The sequence below is a fragment of the Phyllopteryx taeniolatus genome, chromosome 4 (genome assembly GCF_024500385.1).
Source record: "Phyllopteryx taeniolatus isolate TA_2022b chromosome 4, UOR_Ptae_1.2, whole genome shotgun sequence".
NCBI classification, from domain to species: Eukaryota; Metazoa; Chordata; class Actinopteri; order Syngnathiformes; family Syngnathidae; genus Phyllopteryx; species Phyllopteryx taeniolatus.
The window spans coordinates 21,780,689-21,790,808 of NC_084505.1; the positions used below are offsets into that span (position 1 = coordinate 21,780,689).

Consider the following 10,120-nt stretch of genomic DNA (forward strand, 5'->3'; position numbering starts at 1 on the left):
AACCAGAAGTCAAATTGATTAAATGAACTATTAATTACTACTCAAATATTATTTGTATAATTATTGTAGTCTAAGTAACCCTTATCCATTACTATGAACTATTCATTATTATTACTGTTATTATTATTAGATTAATTCATTATTATTATTATATTAATTTCTGTAATGATGACAATGTGAAAACCGAGATAAAGTACAATAATATTTATTATTATTATGATGCACCACACCAGTCAGCTATTATTATTATGATTATTATAAATATTAATCATAATAGTAATTATTAATAATAATAATAATTACTCCTACTACTACTAATATATTAACTATTTTTATTATTCACATTTATTTTGTCATCATTATTATTATTATTATTATTATTATTACCTATTCATCCATTGACTTTATCGTGGGCGTGCCGGAGCCCGTCCCAGTTATCTTCGGGCGGGAGGCGGGGGACACCCGGAACTGGTCGCCGGCCAATCGCAGGCCACACCCAAACAACCAAGCACTCGCACTCGCACTCGCACTCGCACCTACGGACAATTGAGAGTCTTCAGCTGGGATAGGCTCCGGCACGCCCGCGACCCGAACCCGAGTGAGGAGAAGCGGCACAGAAAATGGACGATGACTGAACTCAACTGAACTATAGTAGTATGTTACTGTACACAATTTACCTGTAAAATTCACAGCCAATGAGGCGGCGTATTTGTGTTGTATGTGAGGACTGCTACGATATGCTGTGGTGTTAAAAAAAACAAAAATCAGGTAATTGTCCTTCAATCTTTTTATTTTTGTATTGTTTTGACACAGGTTCTCGTCTTTTCCACATCCCGATGCCCCTGTTAAAGTTCGTCCTTGGTCGTGTTTCTCTCTTTCTTCTCCTCTTCTTCTGCTTTCACGACCTCCACGTACTTCCTCCTGTCTTCATCCTCCTTTTTTTTTGTTTTTATTGACAAGAAAAGGTTTCTTTTTAGGCAGCCGCCGTTTTATGTGGGCAAACACAAAGCAGGACGTTTACCTTCATTCTGTCTTTTGCGGCTTTCTTCATCTCCTCGTGGACAAACGCGAGCAAGGCCTTCGGCTTCATCTCGCCAGTGTAAAACACCGCCTGGGACCAATAGCTTTTTGTGAAAAAAACAACAACTTTGAAGTGGATTTAATGTGAGCGGTGTTGTGAATTTGAGGCGGCTTCGCCCTGTGACTGGTTTTATTTTGTTTCTTGTTTTCGTTATCTTCAGAGGACTCTTGGCCCGAACTTTTTGTGATCAAATGACTTCAATTTGGCTCTTCTGTGACGGGTGTAGTACATTTGATGTGCTTCTGTTTTTTTTATCATGTGTGGTAAATGGTAACGCGCATTTAATTTGTTTGACTTAAGTCGCTGGTTTTACTTTGGCAGGTTTGTACTTCCTGCTTCGGTGGGCTAGATAGGAGACTCAGCCGTAGACGGGATCGAGCAGCTTTTTGCGATCAAAGGACCATCATTTGGAACTTCTGTGTCTGGTGTTGTGCATTTGAGTTCGCCGGTTAAGTGGGGCAGTTACTGTTTTTTTTTGTAGGATTTTTTCACTTCCTGTTTTGTGGGCTTTTTCGGATGCTCAGCTGGTATAGCGTGTATCTTTTTGTAAACAACGGACTTTGACTTGGGTCTTGTGTGACTGGTGGTGTCCCTTTGAGTTTGTTTAGCACTGTGTCGCACTGTTTTGTTTTGGACTCTAGTTCTCGATAAGACTCGGGGTTCAAGCCGGCGTCAACCAGCTTTTTGTGAATAAATGAATTAAATTGGAATTTTCTGTGACGATTGTAGCGCATTTGAGTCCGTCTGTTTGTGCCGTGTAACAAGAAGACGCGCTGCTACGTTAGCTTCTGGCGCTAGATGGCAGACGTGTTTGGCCAGCGCTGCAAAGGTAGACGTGCATCGTACTCTCTCTGCGTAGAGGGCGGGGAAGAGGCAGAAGGCCGGATAGGCGCGCTGCACCGACATGTCGATGTCGTTGGCCGACGCGTCGATGCGAGCGACCGCGATATCGTCGCGGTCCTTGAAGGCCTCAGCTAGCTCCTCCCACAAGGGGAACACCACACGGGACTCCGGACTGTACGGAACGTCTGAAACACGCACATAAACACAGGACACTTCGTTAGGTACACCTATACATACTTAATACAGAGTAATCATTCAATTGTGGAATGAATGTCTGGTTTTTTTTTAGGAGACATTTTTTAATCTGTTACGGGCGTCACACATTAAGATAAAAATAGTCAGATGGTATTGTGTGCGGTGTGCGCCGATAATCCCAACACAGATCCACCACAAGCTACAGAAGGTAGTCCTGCAAGAAGAGGACACGATGGCGGTTCCAGGATGACTTGACGGCGATCTTACATAAGCGCTCTCGGGCTTCCGACAAGCTCCACGAGCTGTTCCTCCATATTTGAGATGACTTTATGTTTCGGGTAGGACCTGTGTGCTTTTAGTCACGCCCGCTTCCTGATTGGCCGCGTTCCGTTTCACGTCACAATTCGAGCAGTCACGACTCAGGATTTTTGGTCGCAAATATTGAACACGTTTGATACAGTGGTGCCTTGAGATGCAAGTTTCATTTGTTCCCTGACCAAAATCATATCTCAAAACACTCCTATCTCAAATCAAATGGAAATGGAAATGCAATCAATCCAGCCCCAAACACACAAAAGGGTTTTCTTAAACATGTTTTTTCATAACCACATTTGGACTCAATAGTATTGCACTGCATGAAAACACACAGTGATTATATTTTTCTCTCCACATAGACACAAAATACAAGTACAAAACACAACTGTACTTTGTGTTATGTTCTTTATGTATTGCGTTTTGACAGTTGGCAAACCATTTTAAAGGCACATCGCTGCCACCAACTGCTGTAGTCTTGCCACTGCAAGGAAACCAATGTGAATTGATGGCGGCTGGATGTTGTAAAGTGTGCTGCCGCCATCTACTGGTGGGGGTCTGAAGCACAGTTTTATGGACAATTCCGCATCCCAAGACAAGAAAGTGCTGGTCAAGTGCTGGCTTGTGTCTCGCAAAACACTCGTATCTCGAGGCATCGCTGTATTCCACATTGTCGGGCCGACCCGGTCTGGATCACATTATCAGGACAAATTCACTCTTGTGCGTGTTTGTGTGCGTTTACTTACAAAACAAGACAAACACAGTCCTGTTGGGGTTGAAGGCAACCTCCTCAAAAGTGCTTCCGACCAGTTCCTTGACCGGCCGTCTGTCCCATCCGTCCGGTATCGGCTCGCTCTGCATCTTGGGCTGACGCACGCATGCGCGCACAACACATGCACACCTTCCAATAAGTTTGCGTTACACTTCACGCGCTCGACGTGGTGTACGTACCTTGGCCTTGCCCTCCAGGTAGTCCAGGCAGAAGGCCTCGATGGCGCCGGCGTCCGGCGCCATCGAGGGCAGCTGGTAGGTCACGTGGTCGACCATATTGACCAATCGCACGAGAGGAGCCTCGAAGGCCCGCACACGGAAGTACTCCATCAAACGGCCGTTCCGCGGCTCGAAGACGTCCACCAGTACGAACAAGATCTTGACACACACACAGAAGACGACAGATTCGCGTGTGTGTCCGTGTGTTTGTCGCTCACCTTCATCCTGAAGGCCTCGGCGGCAGCGCTGAAGGCGGCGTGCGCCTCGTGGAAATCGGCCGAGCTTTTGTTGACAAAAAGGAGGGCGTGGCTTAGAACGGGCGAGGACAGGATCTGAGTGGCTGTCTGATGAATAAATCAATATCAAATGATTTCCATTTGATTGAATGAATTCATTATTTGTCATGTATTTTTTGTTAGACATTTTCTTTTGAACTTTTTGAAATTGCCCAGCTAAGGCAATTGAGAACAGATGATCATTTGCAATGAGTAAAACAAAGCAAAATCTACTCTGTTGAATTATTTTGGGACATTTTAAAGAATACATTTCATTCAATGAAATCGAGAGTCATTTAAAATAATCCATTAATCAACAAATTAAACGGAGTGCTCAGTTATTCCGCAACAACCTTGGCTACCTTTCCAGAATATTCCGTGACAGGATCCATCTGGTAGACGCTGACGAAAGTCAACAAGTCCTCTTTGGAGGTCTGAGGTGTCATCTTGTAGGCTTGGATCAACTTCGACTGCAAACACACACACGGCAAAAAATGTCCTAACTTCAGCGAGAGCGTGACACATTTTCATTGAAACCGACGTACGTGTTTTGGAATCATCAAGAACAATGTACAACATTCAGCATTCCTACGTGCGTAAACATCGGAGACTGAGTCTGGGAAAAAGTCGTTTGTGTTTCTGGAAATGTCAAAGACGATTGGGAGACTTGTAGGAACCTAACTTACGTGTCTCTGTCCTGGTTTTCGTAAACAGAGATGACGATTTGGAGTCTTTCGCTAACCTAAAACATCTTTGTGAACATCAAATATGACTTAGAGACGCCCATGTTTTCGTAAACGTACGAGATGATTTCGAGTCTTCGACAAGCCTAAAACACACGTCTTCATAAACATCAAAGATGATTTAGATGTAAATAGAAGATTTCGAGCGTTTGAACCAATATTTGGGGAAATATCAAAGACGATGACATTTTTGAGATTTGGAGTCCTCATTTTCAGAAAGATTGAGGACAATGAAATCTTCAACAAGCGCAAATTACATGCTTTCATAAACAATTTTGAGGCTTCAACCAACTCTACGTATGCATTTTATGAAGATGAAAGATGATTATGAGACATCAATGTCTTGATAAACTTGGGTAAACATGGAAGGCAGTCTGGCTACCAACAGACAATTTCCGGTTTTGACGTACCTAAATGTTAACGTCGAAGACCATTTCGAGAGCTCTATTTTCCGATTTCTTCTTCAACGAACCAGATGTGTTTTGGTAAAGATCAAAGACAATTATGAGACTCCTACAAACCTAACTTAAATATTTGCTTGTAGTCAAAGACCATGTCAAGATTCCCATTTCACAAACATAGATGATTTCAAGTCGTGATGTTACGAGATGCGCCGAGTCTTCGAGGCGTGTCGGGTAATGGAAGGGGCGTTTCCGCCAAGCGTATATCGAGGTTCGCTTCATTTAGGCAAGGAGCCGGAAGTGATGATGTCCGAAGTCACCACGTGACCAATTCTGGAAGCGCTTCAGACCACCGCGAGGTTTGACAGCAATATAAACCCCTCATGCAGGCGCCATTTAAAATGGGTGGTTTTTGTTTTTGTTTTTTGTTTTGACAGAGTCGTGATCAGCTCAGAGTTTGGGTAAAGATTGTGTAGTTTGTATAGGATACTACAGTTTGGACTGTTTACAGCAGTTTGGACACAGCTCGAGCAGTAGCAGTTACGGCTTATGTCACTCCTCGGAATCCTTGGAAACAGGAGGCTAGCCGCTGATCTCGCACCCTGGCCTAATAGCCAGGCAGTTGGTCAACTTGGGGTATGGTGGTCATGTGAGTTCGAACCTCAGGCAGGACTGCGCCTGATAAAAAAACTATCATGACTAGAGGCTTCAAACACATTCACTGCCATTGACAGTGTTAGACGTCAAATATCCATGTTAACTGGGAAGGCTGGCAGTGAATGAGTTTTAATTACAGTTGTTTATCAAAAACTGTATTTTCAACCAATTCTTTTTTTGATTCAAAGGTGAGGCTTTTATTGTGTTCCAAGAAAGTAAGGTGCAATAAAACCTAACTGGGAGAGGAAAAATGACTGTACCCCAATTTATATAATCTTGCTCTTGAATGAATCACTTCAAACAAAAATGGTGAACAGCTGTTATTTCTAAGTCCTCCATGCCATTTTCCGAACGTGACCGAAAAACATTATACAACCTGCCGTATGAGTGATGATGAATATTTTATGCATACAGAGTACGTTCCCAAATCATTTATCATACACTTTTAAGTCGGGAAATGACTTGGTCAAACATTGTTTTGTAATGCAGAGTCCTTCACAAGAGCCAAAAAGACGCAAAAATATACAGCCAGGTGGGTTTGTGTGCACAAGAAGCGAACCATGACTCGAGCCAATGGCTGAAGTGTTACGATGCCTCATGAAGCTTCATCTCACCATCGCTGAGTTCAAGTCCTCAGCAAACCTAACCAACATATTTTGTTCGCATTAAAGACAATTTACAAATTTCCATTGATGTAGACATTAAAAACCTTCCAAAAATATGTTTTTCAAAATCAGTTCTATCTTTATTCTACCTGTTTGAAGAGTAGCACGACATCCTTCGCGACATCATATTTACTGATGACATCATCATTCTGCGTCACGGCAAAGTTGACGTCCGGAAGGCTGACTGCAGCCGCGTAAAACACCTGCGCGTACTTGCTGTCCAGCTCCTACACACACACACACACACACACACACACACACACACACACACACACACACACACACACACACACACACACACACGCACGCACACACGCACGCACACACACACACACACACACACACACACACACACACAATCAACAGTCTTATTGAAGAGTAAAAAATCCCACAGCTCGACGGTCTTCACCTCAAAGAATCCGGCCACACGAAACTCCTCCTCCTCGCTCCCCCATTGGCTGAGATCGGCGACGAGGTCGGTAACAGTCCCTGCCCTCCTTTTCAACCACGTCACAACGGAAGCGGAGCTCTGAGGAACTTTCATCGCACTGTTTTCTTAGACTTCATATTTTTGAAGTTTATATTCACCTCAGAAATTTTTTATTTTTTTTTGCATTTTAGATGACCCCCGCACCAAAAAAAATTTGTGTTCGTTTGTATTTTCTGTTCGACAAAAACATTTGGGATTTTATTTACATGGGGGGAACAAAATCAACCTGCAGAAAAACAACCCACATATTTTTTTCCCTCTGTCTTTGGTAAAGGATTGAATAGTAAAATCACATGTAGTCATACATGTTGTTTACTGGACAATGATGCGTAACAACATTTTTGAAGTTTTATTTTTTAGTTTAAAAAAATGTCTTACTGTTCCAGATAATAAAAAAAAACCTGTATCATATTTTAACGACATATTTTGCATGTTTTTATTATTTAAGTAAAACAAAAAAACAACCAACATATTTATTTTCTTGTCTTATAGGGGGGGGGGGGGGGGGGGGAAATCACAATTTTTTCTTTGCTTCAAGTAAAAAAAAAAATATTTAAACATTTGGAGAGACACATTTTTCAAAATTAAAGTTTTAACGTAACATAATACACTCCATTATCATTGCACTCATATTATTCTTTAACTATTTTTCTTGATATCAATTCAATCGTTAACGTGCATATAACTGTTCCACAAAAAATATCTAACTTCAAATTTTAACTTTAAATTTCAATTTTTAGCCAAAAAAAAAGAAGAACACATTTTTTGGTAGAACTGTAGTTCAACTCACCTGGGCAGGATACAAAGTTGAATTTATCTCCCAAAAGGTACAGCCTGATGTTTGACAGTCCTGTTGTATTAAGTTCTTTGGCTAGCGCTTTGTCTTTCGTCACGTCCACCGTTGCCAACTTGACGTCTGAGTCCTGAAGATCGACGGCGGCTCCTTGAAACACTTCTGACAAACGATGGCCGTCTGCAGACAGTGGAGCATCTGGATGGGGACAAACATAAGACGATGCAAACATCAAAGACCAGTCACAACGAACTCGCGTCTGCATTTTTTATTTTTATTTTTAAACATCAAAGACATTTTACAAACTTCAAGAAACCTGAGGTGGGTTTTTTGATCAAAATCAAAGATGATCTGAGGATCTTCAATTTTTTTGAAACATCCACCTTCAATTAACCAAACATATGAACGTATTTTTTGTAAACTTCAGGCATTTAGATTGTAACCCTCACGTATGTATTTTTGTGAAACATCAAAGACTGCATTGTACTGGAGGTACACTTTTTTGTAATAAACCTAATATAGTTGTTGTTTTTTTGCAGCCCCATGGGGGGCACAAGCCAGTGCAAACTGTAGGCCGGTCCCAAGCCCGGATAAAAGCAGAGGGTTGCGTCAGGAAGGGCATCCGGCTTAAAACTTTGCCAAACAAATATGAGCGTTCATCCGAAGAATTCCATACCGGATCGGTCGTGGCCCGGGTTAACGACGACCGTCAACCTGTTGCAGGGTGCCGGTGGAAATTCAGCTACTGTGGGTCGAAGTCGAAGAAGAAGAAGAAGAGGTGGAAAGCGGGTTCTTCGGCAGAAAGAGATGAGGAAAGCACAGAGCCTAGAACTGAATGCGGGGACTTTGAATGTTGGGACTATGACAGGAAAATCTCGGGAGTTGGTTGACATGATGATTAGGAGAAAGGTTGATATATCGTGTGTCCAGGAGACCGGGTGGGAAGGCACTAAGGCTAGAAGTTTAGGGGCAGGGTTGAAATTATTTGACCATGGTGTAGATGGGAAGAGGAATGGAGTCGGGGTTATTTTAAAAGAAGAGTTGGCTAAGAATGTCTTGGAGGTGAAAAGAGTATCAGATCGAGTGATGAGGCTGAAACTTGAAATTGAGGGTGTGATTAGCGGCTGTGCCCCACAGGTAGGATGGGACCTAGAGGTGAAAGAGAAATTCTGGAAGGAGCTAGACAAAGTAGTTCTGAGCATCCCAGACAGAGAGAGAGTCGTGATTGGTGCAGATTGTAATGGACATGTTGGTAAAGGAAGCAGGGATGATGAAGAAGTGATGGGTAAGTACGGCATCCAGGAAGAGATAGCGAGGGTGGAGGACTTGAAATACTTGGGGTCAACCGTCCAAAGCAATTGTGAGTGTGGTCAGGAAGCGAAGAAACGGGTCCAATCGGGTTGAAACGGGTGGAGGAAGGTGTCAGGTGTGTTATGTGACAGAAGAAGGATGAAGGGCAAAGTTTCGAAAACAGTGGTGAGGCCAGCCATGATGGACGGATGAGAGACGGTGGCACCGAAGAGACAACGGGAAGCAGAGCACATGAAGATGTTGAGGTTCGCTCTCGGAGTGACCGAGTTGGATCAAATTAGAAAGGAGCTCATCAGAGGGACGGCCGAGGTTCGATGTTTTGGAGACAAAGTTCGAGAGAGCAGACTTGGATGGTTTGGACACGTCCAGAGGAGAGAGAGGGAGTATATTGGTAGAAGGATGATGAGGATGGTGCTGCCAGGCAAGAGAGCGAGAGGAAGGTTGATGGATGTCGTGAGGGAAGACACAGGCGGGCAGTTGGTGTTGGAGATGACAGGCTTACATGGAAAAGGATGACGCGCTGCGGCGACCCCTAAACGAGACAAGCCCAAAGGAAAAGAAGAATTTTTTTTTTTTAAAACATCAAAGATCCCAAGTTTTCAACGAATCTAGCATAGGTTTTGCAATATTGCAGACGATTTCGAGCCTTCGATAAATTTAAAGTCCAGAAGTTGCTGTCAGAGTGGCTTTTTCTGGACACTCGTATAAGAAAAAGCAAGGTGTTTTTTAATTCTTATTAAATTGAGACTTTTATACAAAGTCCATGTTAGAGTCACTAGCCAAAATATGGGACCTTTAAGATACCGAACATATACACAAGCTGCAAGCACTTAGTATTATGTTAGTCGAACGTAAACACAATGACGCCATTGAGGAACTTACAGAATAGCACCAGTAGCCGTTCGTAGGTCCTCAGTGCTCTGTTGAAATTTCCCTTGTGTAGCTGTAAAATTCCCTCCTTCATTTTCACCTCCTGCCCGGAAGCGGCGAGGCAAGAAGACGCCACCAGCATCAACAGCAGCAGCAGCGGTCTCGCCATTGTTGCAACGTGCAGCGAGGTATGCGAGGGGAGCGCCTGAAGGCCTTTCAGGTCGTTGTGAATGTTATCAGGCCCGTCCTGTCGCTCATTAACTCTTGTTATCTGAGCTTGGCGGCGCCTCTGTCATTGACTGTTGCTCATATCAAGACACTTGCTAATAGTTGCCTAATACATTTGGCCGAACAACGAGGTCAAAATAGCGGTCCAAAACCACGAAGAAACACTTTCGTTCATGAAATATTTTGTTCCAAGGCATTCATTGTTTATTTCGGCAAATATTTGTGTGTGACCATTGTAAGAGAGGAAGCCTTTACTTCTAACAACT

At 43.0% G+C, this 10,120-nt stretch overlaps 1 protein-coding gene across 1 annotated transcript; it reads right to left on the reverse strand.

Annotated features, from left to right (window-relative positions):
• Window positions 1–772: 772 nt before the first annotated feature.
• On the reverse strand, window positions 773–9,857 carry zgc:136472 (uncharacterized protein LOC678514 homolog). The gene is made up of 11 exons (XM_061770584.1): window positions 9,639–9,857; window positions 7,443–7,643; window positions 6,572–6,699; window positions 6,252–6,389; window positions 4,059–4,166; window positions 3,640–3,765; window positions 3,383–3,580; window positions 3,178–3,298; window positions 1,928–2,109; window positions 1,022–1,111; window positions 773–935 (listed from the first exon to the last, which is right to left on the reverse strand). The coding sequence occupies exons 1-11, from the start codon at window positions 9,793–9,795 to the stop codon at window positions 846–848; spliced, it is 1,539 nt and encodes a 512-aa protein (XP_061626568.1). The 5' UTR covers window positions 9,796–9,857; the 3' UTR covers window positions 773–845.
• Between the last annotated feature and the right edge of the window lie 263 nt (window positions 9,858–10,120).

Bases quoted from the DNA above. Each gene is read 5' to 3' on its own strand.
- zgc:136472 (XM_061770584.1), bottom strand. From the start codon at position 9,795: ATGGCGAGACCGCTGCTGCTGCTGTTGATGCTGGTGGCGTCTTCTTGC. The intron at 6,700-7,442 runs GTGAGTTGAACT...GTGCGATGAAAG, and splicing joins CAACTTTGTATCCTGCCCAG to TTCCTCAGAGCTCCGCTTCC. The intron at 3,581-3,639 runs GTGAGCGACAAA...GTGTGTGTCAAG, and splicing joins CCGAGGCCTTCAGGATGAAG to ATCTTGTTCGTACTGGTGGA.